Consider the following 21,146-nt stretch of genomic DNA (forward strand, 5'->3'; position numbering starts at 1 on the left):
GTCAGGAGCTTAAAAGTTTATTTTTAGGAACACATGCTTTATCAATTATGAATATTTGAGCAAATGTCTTTTTAGGAGAGCAATTTACTAATGTAAGACTTGGAAATAATGACAGTTTTCTTTCCAAGAAAAATTTACGTTGCTCAAACAAATCAGATAGGAAACCTGTTAGATTTCAGTGCCGTCTTATTTTTGAGAGACCTGAATACTCCCTGCTGTTGAACTCAGTGTTTGTCTAAACATACTTAACTGTAATGTCTGAGTATGATGTCATTCAATTGCTACTAATTATCCTGTGATAATAACAAGTCATATGCTGTGACTTCAGTATATGCTGGATTTGCAGTGTTCTACTGCTTGAAGTGAATGCTTACTAGTTTTTCATCCTTTATTTTAGTAAAAAGATAAGTTACAGATAGTTTTCAGAAAATTCCTACTTCAAACATTTTTTTAGTATAGTTTAGTTCTTAAAATATCCTGCCTAGCTTTTATTTAAAACCAATCAACTAATCAACCAAAACAGAACTGAAGCAAAACAAAGAAAAACAGCAAACAAAACAAGCAAGCCAACATCAGAAGCTTGCAGATTTACGTTACTGGGAAAATAGCTGTTATATTTTATTTGAGCCGGGTTTGGGTTTTACTTTGTAGAATCTAGCAAAATACAAATCTTTGTGAAAAGAAGCCATATCCTAACATGAGTTAGCAGTTATCTTCTGTAAGCTATTGCCAGTGGACAAATAATATAGGTAACTGTTACTACTGTACTTGCATTGAGCTGGTTTAGAAATTAAATTCCATTTCCTGTTTAACGGAATAAAATTATGTTGAGATTTCATACTATCATGATTCTTAAAGTAAAACTCTGCTCCTGTATACTGTCTTCAATTGCAGTACATTCTTTTTAAAGCAAATAATATCCTTCTCCAAAAGCGAGATGCTTTTTCTGATGGATTGTAGAATTGTGGGTACTTATGTGCCTAGTGTCCAAAAATATGTATATAATTATAGAAGTCAGAAGATGAATTAGTTTAATTAAATTACAGTTTTTTCACTGATAGAAAATAGCAGAGGGTGGATAATGCATACTTGATAGCATTAAGTTAAATTCTGTGAGTTGGCTTATGGCTAGACCTATCATTGGTACTGACAAGATGAAAATTAAATAAAATCTTTCTTTTTCAGCCTCTTTTTTCACAAGTTTTTAGTCCAGAAGGGTGAACTTTTGTGCTGCAAACCTTTTTACGTGCATTTTTTCTGAGTACTTCATAGTGTTTTTTAGATAATGCTATGGAGTTTTACAGAGTTGATGTGAAGTTGGTTTTCTGTCATCTTTCCATGTTTCTCTCCTCAATGTTAAGATGCTCAGTATGTCCAACAGCTGCAGGTAATATTATAGAGCTGGTTTTCTGGAGAGAGGGAGTGAGAGAAAGGTAGGATGCGGTGTCCAGGACACTGAACACCGCAATGTGAATTCAGTGGGTTGACTGCAAATAAGGAGAAATGGTGATGATACATGTACTATGTAGAAGGAGTGCATAAAATACTGCCATTGAAATTCCTAAAGCTGCACAGAAAATACATTGTAACTTGTTTATGATGCAAAGCTGCAAAAATATGCATTTGTCATGCTGCACTATTCTTAAGTGTCTAGTCTACTGTAGTGTTAAGATACTGTGTTAGGGGAAAACAGAACAAAAGTAAAACTCAGTAGAGCCATAAGAGAAATTAGGCTCATCAAGTTTCCCAAAAGAATTTTCACTGATCTCTAAATATTTCCTATGTTGGTAGTAAGCTTATTTATGAGTATAGAAAGCATGGAGTAGAAAGAGGCGTGCCACCTTCTATTCATGTTACTGCTTGGCGGATGAAAAAATAAGCTCCTTAAGATTAGAATGACTGTGGTCTGGAATTCACATAAACTAGTAGTATGGGACATAAGTGAGTGACTAAAATTTTCACTTGGAGAGTATTGAGTAGCAAAAACAAACAGTGTCCTTATATCTTCCTAAGGTGGCTTTTTTTTTTTTAGCTGTAGCCTAATTTCAAGGTACAAGAGTCTAAATTTTTTCTTTAATATTCTTAGTTAATTTACTACAACAGCTTATTAAACCAAGGTCAAAATGCATAGATGCCAAGGAAACCCCCACCAGTTGAATAAGCTACTAACCTTTGAGAATTTCATTGTGATACATGTGGTACCTATTAGGGGCTTCAGTGGGAAAAATTTATTTTATTGAATGCAAAGAAAAAACATAATTCACAGGATGATCACAATACAATTGCTAGGTTTGTCCACTCCTTGCTTATAGTAAAAACCGTACAATTGGCAGATCAAATTCAATGGGAAGAGAGAGTTCAGATTGTAGTGTAAACAATACATAAATGAATCTTCACTTTCACGGCTAATTAGAAAATAAAACAACCTTACTGCTCTCCTTAGGGAGCAAGGCTTTTTTCTAATTTAAATACATCCTTGAAAGTCAGCTAGTTTCAACCAAACTTAACAACAGTGATGGACACACTGAAGATATTATTTTTCCACATTTTCTTAAAATTGTTCCCTGGGGAGAAGAGGACAGGCCCAAATCAGTGCTGTCAGTGACAGACAGAATGCAGGGTTTGATACTGGTCTTTTCTTTATGGGCCTTCTTCATGTTCCATCAGCTGAGGTGCACAATGGCATGTGCTAATGCTTGCTCCCAAATATGGGAGGTTGACTGGTTGTCTTGCTAGGTGAGAAGCTGAAGGAAATCTCTGTAGAGGAGTCTCAAGAATAAGGTGAAGAAGCCTGAGGCACATGGTCCCATATCAATAAAAAAAATTCTGGATGGAATAGGTCTGCTATTTTGAGAAAAAGCTTGTTGCTGTAATTCAGAGCAGTATTTAGCTTCTTAAAGGTGTCATCTATCTGTAAGGGGTAAAAGAGCCCTTTCTGTGGAGGATGTCAGCTTGCTTGTGTCCCAGGCTTAAAATGTGTCAGTGTAAGTAACTTCTGAAGGGAGGTGAACAAAGCAGAAACTGAAGGACAGTTACAGTCAAACAAAGAGCACCAGCATCAGAAGGTAGAAAGAGCTGTCAAGTCCATGTGCAGAAGAGTTGCCCACATGCAGAAAAACTCTAGGTTGGAAGAATTAAACAAAACTGACCTAAATAAGTTTAAATGATATCAGATTCCAGTCATAACCCAAATCAGATTTATTTCCTAGTACTATGGTACATCTTCAACTGTCTTGACTCCACTAGCTTTTTCTTTTATCTCTTTTCTTTTATCTCTTCTCATGGAAAATATGGTGAGAAAGACCTCCCTATGTGCCTCCCAGTATAAAAGCATAAAATGAAATATCCTGTTTTTTGTTCAAAGCATTAAAGATAATGTCTTTTATGCAGTCAATCTACTTCACTTATTACATTAATTGTTTTTAAGTAGAGGATGTGGAAAACTAGAAAATCTTTTGCAATATGTTCCCAAAGATCAATGTTGTCAATTATTACCTCTGTTAACTGAAGAAAACCAGTATTTAATTTAGTCTCTGTTCCCTGAACTACTGGCTGCAAACTGGGGGACCAAGAATAATGAAAATGTTGTCAGTTATAATTATTTCAAGGATTTAGAGAACCTTAAAGGAGATGGAGAGAAACTGAAAGTTAGCCTCAGATTGGCAATTTTGATGTTGGTTTAATGTCCTGGATGAGTTGGACAAACTGAGTCCTTACAGACTCCTGACATCACATTTTCTGCACTACTGTGCGTGTTTTCAAAGGATAAAATGGATTGGTGTTCACTGAAGCATGGCAAAGGCTGCCTGGACACCTTTAAAGAGTTATAGCTGTATTTCTTAGGCTGTTCCTGCAATGAAGTAAAGTTAGCAGGAGCAGAATGGTGAACACTTGCATGTCCTTGTGCATTTCCTTGGGAAGAGTGTTAGCTGAGAGGTGTGAAAAGCAAGGAAAAAATAAATACAGATCTCTACATAAGTGTAAGGCAGTTGTTTTACTTTCTGTATCTTCATAAAAAAGATTTGTATCATTAGCTGTGGTGAAACCATATCCCCAAGTCTGTCAGATGCTTAAGCCACTGTCAGACAAAGATTGTGGATTTAGGGAAAACTTCCTCAATACTGTGGAAGCAGTCAGTAAGGATAAAAAGGTAACATTTGTGTATTTCGGTAGTGGTGATCTTTACATCAGCATGTCAAAGGAGATCCATCACTTTAAACTGGAACACATGTAATTTCTTCAAGTATGGAATGGGACTGAACGTAAGGACTTAAATAATCTGGTAATAATCTAATAAGCTTTTTTTCTTAAGGTTAACAAGCAAACTGGCAATGATAAATACAGAAGTGTATTGGGCCTGAGGTGTTCAACAGAAATGACAGGAGGTTTAGTTGAATGACATCTTAAATAAAAAGTCTCATGAGTATTACAGGAACTCAGTTACCCAGAGTAATTATGCTACACTGTAGAGAGCAGACATATTAATAACTGAAATAGCCTATCTTCTACTTTACTGGATTCACATTGAGCTTGCTTTGACTTTTCACCTTTATAAGTAGGTTACAATAGTGACTGATAGGTACTTAAAATGGAATTACAGTTCTACACTGTGCCATTTCAGACCGTTCTGTGTCTTTCTCTATACCGATTCTCACATGTTATTACTTCGTTCAGTGTAGGAAGTAAGTCACCTGGTTTTCTCTATAATGCTCACTTGATGCTTAACCTGCTTTTCTTTCATCAGGATGTTTTCTTTCTTGCGTGCTCCCTGCTTTACAACCAGTCATTAATAACAATCTCATGTTGAGAAGTAGCTCATGAAGAACTACAAAATTCTAAGCTACCTACCCTTTTAATTAAGCCTGTCCAGTTTGAGTGTTCTGTATTATTTCATTGAAGTTTTTCTGTAGCACATTTTATCTACATGCTTCTTTTCCAGAGCCCCTCTTGATGTTTCTCTTGGTTCTTAAGTTTTCAAGTGTAAGTAGTGCCATCACAACAGTGTTCAAGTCTGAGACTTGTTTAGCTGACTTTGCCATGTATGCTGTGTCACAGGGGCAGTGCGCTTTCTGCGTATGCCTCATTTCTCTAACCGTGAAGTGGACAGCTCTACTATGCTTTTGTTGCTGGTGTATGAAATCTTTAAGCTTCCTATATCTCTGAAGTAACTTAAAAGGGTCTTGTGCTTAGAATTGTTCTTGAAAGAAAATTGAATCAGATAACAGTCTGTCATTATTCTTGCTTATAACTGAAGTAAAATATTTCCTGAAAAAAAAAGATGCTGCTAATTTCTTCATCCTCCAGAGTCTACCCTGGAACAGAAAGGAGATTGTGTCTTTTATGCAGTTCCAATAGGAATGTAAGCAACTGGGTAGAATCAAGAAGTTCATTTTCTACTCTTGTGTGGACTATACTACCTCTTATGTGGACTATGATACTTCTTAACAGTTTTACCACAGTGTCATTTGTATACATACATGAATATTCTCCAACAAGTACATTTTAGAGAGTGGAGTTGTAGAAGTGCTTGGTGGCTGTTCTGTGTTTTCAACATTCTGTCCTTTTGTTGGTTTTCTTAGTCTTCCTTTTAATTATATTTAACTGGGACTTGCTTGGAGGACTGTGCTTGTGTCTCATAACTTAAAACCAGCGGAAAGGCCATTTGTCTCTTCCCACAGTTGACAACCATGTGAATGATTTGCTCTGTCTACTTCTGGTAGACTTGGTATGTCTAACTAGCACTGAATGTTTATGTGAATTACTCTGCTGAAGAGGTAGGAAAGCATCTTTAGTTTCTGATGTGCGTGACCATAGCTTTGCTAATAATAGAAATCAGTTCCTAATGGCTGGAATGGAAATCTGTTATTGGAACAGTTCCCTTTCCTTACCCATCTCTAGTTTATTTTTCTCCTCTGAACCTTGCAACCCTTTCAGGGCACTCTGAGTTTGTCGTGACAAGTGTTACTAGTTTCATTTCAGGTTGTCCTACTGTGTATTGAGGGTCCCTGCAGCTACAACATTACTATTGTTAGCAGTTTCTTTTTCATATATTGGATTATGTATGTGGGAAGGTTTTCTTAATAGTCACCCAGCATGCATCCTCAGCCAGGCACATTTCACACCATGACCACCTTACCAAAGAAGATATTTTTGCTGTTTTCATTTCTCAGAGCTCACAGAAGTAGTTATGAAGTCCCCCTTATGCAGCTGGCAGTCAGAAAGTGATTGAAAATACAGGGTGAGCCTATGCAGTACTGATCCAGACCCAGTGGATTGTGTCTTTCTGTTACTGGGGTGAAGGACATGCAGTGGTGGAGTGTCAGCCCTCTGCCATGCACAAGAACTTACTGTTGCAGCAAAGGTTCCTCTGTTTCCAAGAGGTCCGTGGCTCTGCGCTACTCCGTGCAGTTCATTACCTTGTTGACCCTACTCCATCCTTGATCAGCTTTTGGGATAAGTGGAGCTTTTCTGCCTTTCTCTGTTCCATCTGCCTCTTAAATCTTCCTCACATAAGGCCGTGCATTTTAACCACAAGTTCTGAATCTTTCTCATTTCATGTGAAGAGACAGACGTCTTAACTAGGTAACCTTGCTGATGGGCAGCCCTCTGGTGACTGCCATCCTTCTAACTTTCTAGTTATATAGAAGTGTATGGAATTGCCAGAAGACACCTGCATAATTCTCAAGTGCTTCCCTTTCCCTTAGTTTAACAGTGGCTTGCGTGCATACTGTGGTTAGGGGTGGCCTTCAACCTTGAGAAAATCAAGGGAAAATGGGAATATAAACATAAACATATAACAACATAATCCATATGTTCTCACAATTTCCTGGGGCAGTCATTCAATTGGTAGGTTAAAGATGAGTAAAAGAGACTAAGGATCTACTAGAATTTAAAATGCTGGAGTTTTAAAACTGTTCTTGTGCTGTTATCATCAATCAAACCTATTGATGATAGGCATGCTTTGGATAAATGAAATTCAACTGGAGTATGCTTTGATATAGAAAAGCTGTGAGCAGACACCGTGTAAGTGCCTGAAAGAATTTCTGAAGCATTTATTCCTGATTTATCTACTGTCTTTTACTAAAAGAATTCAAATAAGACTTATAAGAGTTGGTTAAAAAGTTTTTCCTATAAGGACAGGCTGAGAGAGCTGGGGCTCTACAGCCTGGAGAAGGCTCTTGGGAGGACCCTATAGCAGCCTTCCAGTACCTGCAGGGTGCCTACAGGAAAGGTGAGGAGGTACTTTTTATAAAGGCACACAGTGACAGAAGAATGGGAAATGGCTTTAAACTGGAAGAGGGTAGATTTATCCTAAATGTTAGGAAGCAGTTCTTCAATGTGACGGGGGTGGGACACTGGAACAGGTTTCCCAATGAAGTTGTGGATGCTCCCTCCCTGGAAGCATTCAAGGCCAGGCTGGATGGGGCTTTGAGCAGCCTGGTCTAGAGGAAGATGTCCCTGCCTATAGCAGGGGAGTTGGAACTGGATGATCTCAAAGGTCTTTTCCAACTCGAACCATTATATGAAATAGGGGAATTTTTTGTCAGATTGAAGCTAATTACTGCTGGGAATACATAATTTTGCAGGTTTAAATTATGCCACACAAAGGATCACTATGTTCCTTTAGCCTAAATTGAATGAAAATGTGAATTCTTCTATTCCTTTGCATTATTTTTTTAGTCATGCCCTCAAATGTTGTGAGATTACTTTTTAATGCATGTATAGCTGATTTCACGCGCTTTAACTTTTGTTCAAGATGATGAACTGTGTTTTATGTATTTCAAGGTGTTATTTAATCAGATAGGAAACTTGTAGAAATGATATAACAGGAAGGTTATGGAACAGATTATTTTGAGGGAGATCACCTGGCCTGTGCAGAAGAACTGAGTGATCAGGCCCAGCCAGCATGGGTTTATGAAGGGCAGGTCCTGCTTGACCAGCCTGATCTCCTTCTGTGATCTTGTGACCCATCTGGTAGTTGAGGAAAAGGCTGTTGATGTAGTCTACCTAGACTTCAGCAAAACCTTTGACACTGTTTCCCACAGTATTCTCAGCCAGAAGCTGGCAGCCTGTGGCCTGGACAGGTACACTCTTTGCTGGGTAAGGAACTGACTGGAGGGCTGGGCTCATAGAGTGGTGGTGAATGGAGTTAAATCTAGCTGGTGACCAGTCATAAGTGGTGATCCCCAAGGGTCATTACTGGGGCCTGCCCTCTTCAGTATCTTTACAGATGAACTGGACAAGGGCATTGAGTGCACCCTCAGTAAGTTCGCAGATGACATCAAGCTGGCTGGAAGTGTCAATTTGCCTGGGGGTAACCAGGCCCTACAGAGGGATCAGGACAGGCTGGAGAGCTGGTCTGAAGCCAATGGGATGAGCTTCAACAAAACCAAGTACTGGGTCCTGCACTTTGGCCACAACAGCCCCAGGCAACATTGGAGGCTTGGGGCAGAATGGTTGGAAGACTGCATAGAGGATATCAGCCTGGGGCTATTGGTCACTGCTCTGCTTAACATGAGCCCGCGGTGTGCCCAGCTGGACAAAAAGGCCAGTGACACCCTGGTCTGTATCGGACAGCACCTCAAGTACTGTGTTCAGTTTTGGGTCCCTCACTGCAATAAAGACACTGAGGCTTTGGAGTGTGCTCAAAGAAGGACAACGAAGCTGTTAAGGTGTCTGGAGCACAGGCCTTACAAGGAACTGCTGAGGGAGCTGGGATTGTACAGTCTGAAGAAGAGGAGGCTCAGGGGAGGCCTTACTGCTCTCTACAGCTCTCTGAATGGATATTGTGAGCTGGGGAATAGCCTCTTCTCATGTAACTTGTGATAGGACTAGAGGGAATGGCTTCAAGTTGTGCCAGGGGAGATTCAGATAGGATGTTAGGAAATAGTTCTCCAAAAGAGAGGTCAGGTGCTAGAATGGGCTGCCCAGGCAGGTGGTGGAGTCACTGACCCTGGAGGTCAAGGAACATTTAGATTTTGTGATGAGGAACACTGTTAATGAGAACTATTGGTGATAGGTGGATAGTTGGACTGGATGATCCTGTAGGTCTTTTCCAACCTAGGTGATTCTATTAAAAATAATATTGACTGTGTGTGTTTTTGTGTGTACATGTACAAGCACATTACATTAACAAAGCAGCATTATTTCTGTACTTCTGTATTTCTGTAGCGTGGTCTCATAGAGTTGTTTGGCTTCAAGGATTCAGTGAAATAACATTTCTCAATTTTATGCCTTGCTTACAACCTGCTTGAATTTGCAGATCCTGTTATATGTTTGGAATCACTTCCCTCAGTATAGTACCACTGAAGTGTGTTTTCCCTCCTAATTGGAGGTTGGCAACAGGAAATTTTCACTTTCGAACCGGAAAATATTTTTACTCAGTAATATGTAAGCAATCATAAATTATTTCACTCAGTAGTGTTTCTCTTTTGTGTTTTGTTTATTCTTTTCAAGAAAAAAACCAGTTTGCAGATGTAATTTTGTCTACTTTATTTCCCAGGCATTTTTGAAAACAAAGTTGAAAGAGCACATTACAAATGGCTTTAATGCCTAAGAAAGCAGTTTGCTTTCCTAGACAAATCCCTAGACAAAATCTATCAAATGTATATTTGGACAACATTGTCACTTTATTTTTGTTACTGTTTTATAGATTACCAGCAGATTAGTAATACAAATACAGTCCAAGGAATGTAACATTTTTTAAGGTGAGGATTTTTTTAAACCATTTGTTCTCTGTATGCTGGAATTGGCCTAGAACAAAATCAATTACTCAGGATTAGACCATGTACCACTTTGAAGATTTTCTGCTTTTAAGTTCTAATCTATACTTCTTCTTCTTTCCTTTTCTGTTGTATAATGCAAAGGAAAACTTGCCAGCTATATAGTATGTGGGGCTGCAAAGTTTCAGAAGAGAGATAGCTATGCCTGGCATTTAGAAATTAATATCTTGTACTTCTTAAAGGCAGGTAAATAAAACTGCAAGTGTGCTGTGGTAGTCAGAGCATTACAATTGTTTTCATTTCTTTTGGAAGAATATCTGAATTTTCTATGACTCTTCTTTACAATGCATTCATTGTTATCCTCATGTGGCATGCTGTTCTCTTGTTCTCTTCCTGCAGAATGTTCAATAACAAAATAATGTAACTGTTGTGATAATGGATCTGAATACCTGGATGGCAGCAAATAAAACACATGCAGTGCCTACATGCAGCTCTTAAGCTGTGTTTGTGCCCTGGGGCGTTCTTTTACATCATACTAATAGTAGAACGAATTCCACAGAGACTTGAAATCTCTGTGCTTACTAGAGAAAGACTTCTGTTGGATTCTTAGGCAGTAAGTGTTGAGTGAAAGCCACAACAAACAGACACATTAATATAAACATAGTGTAAGTAATTAATTATTTTAGCCTTAGCTCTATCCTTCTATAGCTTTAAGTGCATATCATACTAATATAATCTAGATGTTTGTTTATATTAAGATACCATACTTTATTTTCCCATCTGTACATGGAGGGTATTAACCAAACATCTATGAAACGCTGGTTTCCTTTCTCTTAAACTCTGCAATTGCTGAAATAGCAACAAAGTATGGACTAGTGTTCATGATCTTGTATGCTGATGCTCTGAACTGCATCAGAAAGGCTATCAAGTAAATGATAGAACCAACATTTTTAATGTTTTCCAGTACATTTGATGTGAAGAAAATATCATTGCAATTAATACTGAATGCTACAGTAACAATTTCCTACTGACCTCAGTTAAAATGTTTTGCAGTCTGTCTGCAGACTTCAAAGTGCAATAAGGATAAATAATGGATATTGCTCCTTTAATTATAAAATGCTGTTGACACAGATAATCAGGATATGCTAACTGTGACTGTTTTGCTGTTAGATGCTAATTAGTATTATCTCAAATGTTCTGTTACTTGTGAACAGTAACTGAATTGTGCAACTTCCATGGTGGTGTTTCTTAATCTCTGATCTCTTTCACATTTTAGAAAGATTTTAGAAACCTTATTTCATCCTCTTTGAAGAAATATCTTCTGCTGCTTAGTTGTTGTTGGAGGCTGCTACAACAGCCTTCAGCTTCAGTTCAGGAGCTGTTCCAGCTGTTCTAAGGCTGATGAAAACACATTTGTGACACAGCTCTTCACAGGAGAACTCTTCTGATATTATTCAAAGTTAAAGTGTGTGCTCAATAACATTGAAAACCTTACAGGTGAAATAAATGATACTGATCATTAAGATAACCTGAACTGAGAGCTGTGATGGGAAATTCTTAGCTTGGCTTGCAGTTTGACCGGAGCTGTCTGACACAAGTATGGTGTCACGTGAATTCAGGGGTAATTTTGATAGCTCTGAAAATGAATTCTTAGACATGGAGGGAAAGATGTAGGGGAAGACAGGTGGAATGAGTTGAATTGTGAACCATCCTAGGCATTTCCATTAAATTCTTTGTTTCATAAAGGATTGTTGTGTGCTTGTGCATTGCAGAATCTGTGTCAATAATTCTGCGTACTTGACTCGAGGACAAGCTCTACCTCATTTGTAAAGGAAATTCTTAGAAACCCTGCAGGTGCCAAAGTAACTTTAGATGCCTGCGGTTGCTGAGACATGGAAGATCAGTGTTCTTTCTGGTAAAAGTCCTGGAACAGATGAGACCGGAGGATCTAATATGGCATTTCAAGGACCTGTTGGGTGATCTGTAGCCATCTACTGTTGCTCCATAATCTGTTATGCAAGGTGGAGCTTTTTAATCTTGGCCCACTTTTTTTTCCCATTTCAGCAAAACTGGAAAATACTAGAGGGAGAAATAAGTCATGCAATTTGCACAAGGTGAAATTTCCAAGAAGAGGTGGCTCTTACTGTGCTCCAGCAGTGCAGTTCTCCTGTACCTGTGGCAGAGAATGTATTCTTTCACTTGTACAGCATGTGTCCATCACATTGGCTTTAACAGCACCATGTAATCACAGAATCTCAGAATAGTAGGGGGGGAAGAATAGGAAGGAACCTTTAGAGGTTGAGTCCAGCCCCACAACAGTGTAATGGTAATGACAATTTAGGTGTCCCTGCTAATCTCAGATAGTTTGTCAACCAAGGTAAGTCAACCATGTTAACCAAGTCAACCATGGTAGCTGGTGAGTGACATGTAGATATTTTATACAGAAAGTGTCACTCCCTAACCTCATTAGGATTCAGTTTTTTTGTGAAATGGTAGGAATATGGGCAATTCAGTACGTGGGGTAGGAAACTTAATATGATTGTAAATACACTGCTGAAACCTCAATCTTAATTCTCCCTTAGATCTCTCTCTGTAATTTTGCTTCAGTGTTCTGTCTGTTTCGTGAAAGACTTGTCAGCATAAGCTATTAAGCAAATTGGAACGCCCTATTCCTGGCGTGAGCTACTGCTTAAACCACAGTCAACTCAGTAATTTTAGCTAGCTGTTGTTTGAACTTGCCTGACAATTTGTTAGTGTTAATGGCTGAGGTGTGCTCGAAGCTACGGTACAGTGCATGCCATCTTTCTTGCCTCATTTTGTATAGAGTCAAAGCACCGGAGCCCACCAGCTGGTCTATCAAGGTAAAAGATCTTCCATAGAAATCACAGCTGAGTATTTAAAGCTGGCTTCTTGTGTCAGGAGGTTTGGCACTTCAGCCTGCCTTCATCTGAATGTTACTACCATTCCTTTGTAGTGACACTTCTTTCAATGAAGATGATAATCGTCAGGAAAAGTTGATGAGGCAGTGACCAATGTGAGCAAATTATAGGCAGGATTCCTTTACCTACAAGGACCCACTTCATCTGTTTTGCTGAGTGTACAAAGTGGATGTGAATTGTAAGAGTTACAATTCTGTGTGGCCCTGCTAGAGGGGAACTTCTATCTTTATTTACTGTTTCTGACCATATTTTTCATCAAGAAATAAACACAAAATGTTTGACTGTTGGCGTGGCAAGCAAATCTATTTTTAAAGCTTAAAACTAATGGTTATTAGCACAGTTTTGTTTATTGTAATCTCTGTGGGCCTCAGTGTTGTACTGTTACTTAAATACATCTTCATGTCTTGGTTTACATCTGTTCCTCAGGTGTGTTATGTCTTGACGCAGTACATGGGAATGTGTGCTTAAACATAGTGCTTCTCTTTTGCAATACAAAGGCAAGGTATTTGAAATAAATGGTTTAGTCCATTTATGTGAGCTGTAGACAAGGCATATTGCCCTGACAAGTAGGGGATATAGATAATTTAGAACTTAGAAACTCCTGCCCTGGCTTGCTGTAATTTTGTGTATCTCATTATGCTGACATTACCAGAAGAATTTAGTTGTGAAGTGCATTGAATGAGAGCTATATGCTCACATCTATTTGCCTATAATGTTCATAACAGGGAACAGTACCAACACAGGTACTGAGATCGTATAGAGAAGAAATCCTTGTTAACAGTGTTGTCTTGATAATGCTAATACCTTTTACAAATATATTAACAGCAAGAGAAGAACTAAGGAGAATTTATCTCCTTTACTTGATGTGGCAGGGAATGTAACCACAGATGATAAGGAAAAGGCTGAGGTTCTCAATGCCTTCTTCACATCTGTCTTTAATAGACAGATCAGTTACCCTCAGGGTACTTGCCCTGACCTGGAAGTTTGGGACGGAGTGCATAATACACCCCCTGTGATCCAAGCAGAGACAGTCAGAGACCTGCTCCTCCATCTGAACTGCCACAAGTCCATGGGGCCAGATGGGATCCACCCAAGGGTGCTGAGGGAGCTGGCAGAGGTGATTGCTGGGCCACTTTCTGCCATCTATCAGCATTCCTGGTTATCTGGAGAGGTCCCACAAGATTGGAGGGATTTGGATAGGCTGAATAGCTGGGCTGAGCTCAATGGGATGAGGTTCAATAAGGCCAAGTGCCGGGTCCTGCACTTTGGCCACAATAACCCCATGCAATGCTATAGGCTTGGGGCAGAATGGCTTGAAGAATGTAGAGAGGAAAAGGACCTGGGGGTGTTGGTTGATGCTCGGCTTAACGTGAGCCAGCAGTGTGCCCAGGTGGCCAAGAAGGCCAACAGCATCCTGGCCTGTATTAGAAATAGTGTAGCCAGCAGGAGCAGGGAGGTGATCATCCCCCTGTACTCAGCTCTGGTGTGTCCGCACCTTGAGTACTGTGTTCAGTTTTGGGCCCCTCACTACAAGAAGGACATTGAGGCCCTGGAGCGTGTTCAGAGAAGGGCAACAAAACTGGTGAGGGGTCTGGAGCACAAGTCTTATGAGGAGCGGCTGAGGGAGCTGGGATTGTTTAGTCTGGAGAAGAGGAGGCTCAGAGGAGACCTTATTGCACTCTACCACTTCCTGAAGGGGGGTTGTGGTGAGGAGGGGGTGGGCCTCTTCTCCCAGATAAATAACGACAGGACGAGAGGGAATGGCCACAAGTTGCACCGGGGAAGATTTAGATTAGACCTGAGGAAACATTTTTTCTTTGAAAGAGTGGTCAGGCACTGGAATGGCCTGCCTAGGGAGGTGGTTGAGGCACCATCCCTAGCACTGTTCAAGAAGCGTTTAGATGAGGTGCTAAGGGATTTGATTTAGTAGTTGGGTAGGGATAGTGATAGGAGGATGGTTGGACTTAGATGATCTTGTAGGTCCTTTCCAACCTAATGTACCTATGAACCTATGAATTATAATGTTAATGTTGCAATTTTCATTTTAAAATGCAAATTAATATTTTGTATGTGGTCTCTGGAAGGGATGTTTTGTTTAAAGAGCGCTAGCCAATGTACTTCGACTATTCTTACTGTTCAAGTGTTTCTGTTGTTTTTTCTTTTTTTTTTTTTAATACAGCTAGGGCTGCAGCTGAGTGTATAGTCATTTAATTTCCCCTCATCGAGGGTTATGTAGTGTAGATGAACACCTGAGATTTGCATATTACTGTACGTCTGTACCTGTGTGGTAGCACATCTGTGTGCATGTACATATGCTTTCCTCAGCATTCACTTTGAAATTGCCTGAAAAATTACTTCAGGGGACCTGGTCTGTCTATGTGCATTTGCAAGTATCTAAGATTAAAGCTGTCAATTAAAGAAGAGAAAAGAAACTGGCTTCTGACATATTATCTTCATCTACACAAGAGATAAAATGTGCTTATACTGTGCACTCTGGACTTGAAGAAATTTGCCTGTCTGATTTTTCTCTTCACTTCTTCTATCTCTTAGTGTAGTTCTCAAGGGATGAGGCTGCATACTGATGGCTGCTTCTTAATGCACTTTAGTGGTAACATTCTCTGGATCTGTTTTCATAGGGCAGGGACTAATTTTTCACTGGATCTGTAGTAATCTGTAGGGCCTCATTTATTAAGACGGCCATGAAGTTCAGTCACCTATTCAAACCATGTAGGAGAGAGGAAGGATATATATGACCTGCTCTTGGCTGTCACAGACCACTTCCTCATCTTTCCTTAGCATAACTTCTTGGAGGATCTGATCCGTGATCTTGCACAAATGCAAGGCACACCAGCCTGCAGTTCCTCGGGTCTTTGCCTTTCATAAAAATGGGAGTGATGTTTCCCTTTTTCTAGTCACAGGGCACTTCACCTGACAGACAAGATTTTTCAATTTATTCCTCTTTTTCTTCCCCACTACAGTATTTTTCCTTTTCTGTTACTTTTTGTTCTGTGCCTTTTGTGGTTGACCTAACTCTTACTGGGTTATCTCTTTTCCATTCACCAAACTGGGTGGTTGTTGGCTGCTGGCTAACTTACATGTGCTGTTGCAGGAGCCCGGGTTGCCAACTGTGATAGTTTTAACAGAAAAAGAGTTTATGCCACTGGGTCCTGATTCAGACTGCACAGATGTGTTGCTTCTGCTAGTATGTAAGTTAAGTCTCTGCATGAAGAGTAAGAATAAAGAATAATGTAGTAGCTTTCTCCTCAGCTGTAGTATATTGTATATGCAATATAGTACAGTTTCACTGTTACATGTTTTTTTTTGTTTTGGTTTGGTTTTTTTTTTGGGTGGAGGGAGGAGAATAAGTTTTCAAGTACAAAACTGTAGAATGTTCAGCCCATCTTTCAGTTTGGGAAGACACTCAGCATGTGCTAAGCATTTTGTAACCCACCACCTGAGTTTCAACAAAGTCTGCAAGTATAACAAACTTGGTTTTCAGTAATATGAAACTCTGATTTGCTAAGTTGTGCAAGCATGAAAGAAGAGAGAGGTAAGGGAGAGAATGAAAAAAATATTTATGCTATGTTTTCTGCACCAATAAAATTCTTAGGGAGACACTGCTGACAGTTTTTTTTTTTTTTTTTTAATAAAGTGAAGTGATTTCTGGGATGCCATGTAATAGAGCCTGAAATTTCTAAATCGGATGATGTATTAGTACAGTTTATAAATATGTGATGTTTAATATTCCTTTGTGAATGGCTTTCAGTCTCCTATATTTACATCTGCATGTGGCGGGCATTCAAACTATGTCTCAAAGACTTTTTCCTCAAGTTATCTTCTGAATCTGAAGAAGCAGGAGGGCTACTGCCATGACTGAAATATTGTCAGTATATATTACTGTAATCTCTAACTATGCTTAGGTGGGGCTTCTACATTCACATTTTAAAATGCTGGTAAGCTCTCATAGGGAAAGACATCAGTATGAAGTAGAGTAATATTTTGTTGAGATTCTAAGATAAAATGCTTGATTTATAACTTAGAAGCTTTTTTTGTCTGAATCCACCTCTGTTTTGACCTATTATCTTAATATTTTCTTCAAAATCACACCTTATAAACTTACAGGTCCTTTCTCTTCCTGCCAAGAGAGACAAAATAAGTCATGTTTCTTTAAAAGAACTCTGTTAAAAACCAGCCTGGAAAATATTATTCTTCCTTTGCTTTTCTTAATGCTTTTCCCTTTCCATTGATTGTCTGGAGTAAACTGAGCCTTTGACAACTGCGGCAGGTGAGCAAGGAGTTGGAGTCTCCCTTATTCTTGAATTTCCTGTGTGAGGTTAGTGCCAGCGAAACAGGAAGGGAATGGTGAGGTAGTAGGAAGAACTTCTGTATTAATTCACTTTGTGATTAACTAAGCTTGCATTTCCTCAGAAAGCTCATGTACAGATAGTACTCTGGAGAACGTGTTGGCAGTTTTGTTCCTGGATTTTTTTCTGAGAGGCCTTGTGATAGCAGGTATTAAGTGCACTTCTGCAGTTGCAGTGTCTTCATATCCAGTGGGTCCATTTGGTGTTGATGTTCCTTGGTTCTTGTGTTTCAAGAGACTGAAGGGACTGAAAAATGTCTGTATATGTGTATATCTGTATGCACATTGCTATCTCTAAACTGTAGGTTGTGTATTGGAAGAACAATTTGCTGGCAAAATTCACATTGATATAAGCAAGGATATGTCCTACTCTGTGTATGTGCGTGTAATTTTGTAATGGTGTTTTCATTGAAGTGCTGTTGCAGATTATTTGCTCACATGTTCTGTTTTTAAACATGTTCTGTTAAATACAGGCTTTTTCTTTGTTTCAGTGTGCAAGGATCCACCTTACAAAGTTGAAGAATCTGGTTATGCTGGTTTCATTTTGCCAATTGAGGTTTACTTCAAAAATAAGGTACGGAATTGCATACTTTTTCATTTAAAAGCTTAAAAAAAAACCAACAACAATGAAACAACCAAGAAGAGAAGTATAACTCAGCACATCTTCAAATGTGCACATTCTAATTCATAAATACTGAATGTAGGTTTAAAGATATGGAACAGCAGTTAGAAATATAATTCACAATCACTGTAACTTTTATACATGTCTAACAGTGTTTAGTAGATAGATAACTCTTTGAAGTTAAGATTACTTGATAAAAAATGGAGGTTGAATTATTCAGTAATTATTCAGAAGAATAACTATTGGTTAGAAGTAGACAGGCTTTAAATAGTACTTCAGGAAGCTCGAGAGCCACTTAAAAAAACTGTGCAGAGAGGAAGCAGATCTTGATCATGCTGAATTCGTAATGAATCAATTGTTCTATTTTAAGTATTGCTGGTCTTCATGATTTGTTCATTTTTGGTCTTTCATAAAAAGCCTTTTTCATCCTGCAACCTCAGTCTGAAAGTAAAATAACATCTTTTAGTGTTCTATTCAATATTATCAGGGTTAGAGTTTAGAAACAAAGCTAGTGCCATTCATATATGTTACTGTGATATTAAAATTTGGTGTGAAAGTAAATACTGCATTAACTTTGTGGTCTCTTGAATAGCAAATACAGAGATTTCTCTTAATGTACCTCGTAGGTTCTGTATTGCAAATAAATAACTGGATAAAAGAATTGGGCTTGAACAGAATTAAAGAAAAAGCTGTAATAATTTTGTGGACTTACTGCACAGAATTTTAATAATTTCAAAAATTTTTTGTTCCTTCTGTGCTTTGAAAGGCGGACCTGTTATTTTAATTCACGCATGCTTCAAAGGTACTTGTAAAGGGTTTTTTTTATAATTCCAAGGTGTAATAAACATTGTTTTAATGAAGTCAGTATTTCGTCTTCCTTAAAACACCAACTACTTTATGGACAGCTTAAAAACACCTTTTACTGGAAATGTGCACACTTAACATTCAGTTTAGAGTACAACTTGGTTACATCTGTTTGCCTTCAGGTAGATGTTCCATTATTATTCTGCCTCCCTTAGAAACTCTGTTAATGTATGAGGTGTAGATAATGCTGTTGAGGCACTTTCTAAGTAGTAGACTTGGTAGGTAATTCTGAAATGTTCCCTGTATCAATCTGTGAGGAGAAGGGCTCAGTCTACTTCATTTGCTGTTGGAAAGGGAAACTGAACTACTTCATTGAGTTGGCTGGCTTTTTTGGCATGCTTTTTAGCCCCGTAACCAGGCAGACCCATAACAGAGTCAGAAGGCAGTAATTCATTGAAGCATCTCTACAGAAGGCTTCCCCCCGACATTTCTTTTTCTGTTTTCCACTCAGAGTTTTGGCTGCCTTTGACTGTGGAGACCTGCAAGTCTCAGGAGTTCTCCAGCAGGAGTTGTGGCTTAGACTGAAATCAAGAGGGCATCAGTGATTACAGCTCACCTCACCCTCAAGCAGCATGTGGAATTAGGAAGTTTGCAAACATCCCCCACCCCTATTTTGGTGTTACAGAATACAACGAGCAGCAATTGGACTGTGAGTCAGCTAGCTCTTCACACAGCTGCAGCATCATACCCTTTCCTGGGCTCAGTACAATATGATGAAGTGGTACAAAAGTGAGCTGGCATTCCTGAGGCAGATTACTGCTTTCTCCTGGTTCAGTTACTCTTCCTCCTCTAAGCCACTCCACAGGTATTCCAGTACAGAAAAAAAGGAGCTAGAAGGAGGAAGAGGAGACAGACCATCATCACTTATTGAAGGTAGATAACTTTTCCATTTCTGGTTCAGAAAGAGCCCTAATGAAGAGAGAAGGCAGGGGTACAGGATGCCACCTGGATTGTGGAGAATGAAACTGTTCCCCTTCCCAGGACTAAGCAGAAATTGGTAGGAGATATAATAGGCATTTTAATTTGACAAAAAATGTACCAAACATTAAAAGGTTATGGAAATAATGAACATCCCATGTGCCATTAATGAACATCCATGCCACAAATATAACCTTCAAGGTGTAGTTGATAGCCACTGAGACAGATTCCTTGGAAGAAGGCTTTAAGTTGAAATATTTCTACTCTGGAAACTACAGTCAGTTTTGGATAAGGCTCATAGACTGCAGTATATTCTGCTTTCACTGTCAGGACTTCACTGATTTGAAGTAATGGAGGTAGTACAGGGAGTGATTTGTTTAATGGAAGTCTGCTTTGAAATTAAGTTCGTCTAACTTTCCACAGAACTCTTGGAAGACTACAGTATGATTTCTTACAATGTTTATGACAAAGCTGCTGATACTGATTGCTTGTAACAATGTCACAGTTTTCTGTGGTGTAGTCTGGAGAGCAAATAGCTTCTTTTTTCTGCAAGAAATCATGTGTTCATCTTTAAAAAAGAAATTTCTTCTCTCATGATTGCCTTTGAATACTGTCTATCAAGAAAATAGTCTGTATAAGGCAGCTACTCTTTTTAGCAATCAAAAAATAAGCTACTGCAGGCCTTTCATCCAAGTTCCCTTGTTGTCTTCGTTCCATGTTTAAAGACAAGATGCTGAGGATATCCCTTGACTGCATTTGAAAACTTTATTTTTAATTTTAGAATACATGAGACTTTTGTACTTCCTGTTCTTCATATCCTTGATATCCTGAATCAAAGCTGAACATTTAAATGTGCTTTTTTTTTTTTTTTTTTGAACACTGTTGCTGAACAGAACAAAGATTAGAAGTATTGTTGTCTATATGTTGAAATTTTGTTGCATCTCTTCCTCCTCTTCCCTTGTGGTTCCTTTTTTTTTTTTTTTTTTTCCTAGAGTATTTCCTGAATTGTCCTTTTAAGACTGTAATTTGGTTTGGTGCCACCTTTGGCACATCTGGACTTTTGGAGAAAGGGATACTTGGTATTGCTTTAAAAGAGCACTTAAGTTTTTTGCAATGTCTAGAACAGATCTGTGTAAATGTGTTACACAAAACACACTTAATGTCTTTTCTCTGGTATTAGCAATTGAAATTCAGATGGTCACCAGTAGTATCCTTATTCAGCTGAGGATTTCTCAGAATAGTAGAGCACTGATTTTGTCCAAGATAAATTTGCCTTTCCTGTCCTTTTTCTCTCCATATTGGTACAGGGAACATTTGTCTTTCTTCGCTATAGTGGCAATGAATTTTGAATGCTTGTAAGTTGTGGTGGAATACTTGAAATCTTGCTGCCCAATTTGGTTCAAGGCAGTGAAGTTCCATTAATAAATAAACAGACACCGTACTGAAGAGTCAAATATAATTTGCTGCAGCAGTTTCAATCTTACCCTTAATTACAACTTTTTTGAATTTGTGGAGGAGTTTGTATCCAAGGATTTACTTCAGTGTCTTCTGTATTACATACATCTCAGACATGGTAGTGTTGGTGACTGAGTTACCTTGTGACAGCTGAATCATGATATTTGGCTTTGTGTATGTCTTTAGGCTATGCCAAACATCACCTTCAAATAAGCCTTGTCAGGACAGCTTGAAGTTCATGCATTTTCCCATTATTATGATGG

General features: G+C 38.7%; 1 protein-coding gene across 2 annotated transcripts in view; it reads left to right on the forward strand.

Moving 5' to 3' along the window:
* The window catches only part of MLLT3 (MLLT3 super elongation complex subunit), a 114,353-nt gene that overhangs the window by 38,785 nt on the left and 54,422 nt on the right, over positions 1 to 21,146 (forward strand). For both annotated transcript variants that reach the window (XM_065740614.1, XM_065740616.1), the window contains exon 3: positions 17,516 to 17,598. In XM_065740614.1, the coding sequence (XP_065596686.1) occupies positions 17,516 to 17,598 (83 nt within the window). The remainder of the gene's footprint in view (positions 1 to 17,515; positions 17,599 to 21,146) is intronic.

The sequence above is a fragment of the Cyrtonyx montezumae genome, unplaced genomic scaffold, assembly GCF_038088225.1.
Source record: "Cyrtonyx montezumae isolate F1298 unplaced genomic scaffold, pur_monq_1.0 scaffold_29, whole genome shotgun sequence".
In the NCBI taxonomy this organism is placed as follows: Eukaryota; Metazoa; Chordata; class Aves; order Galliformes; family Odontophoridae; genus Cyrtonyx; species Cyrtonyx montezumae.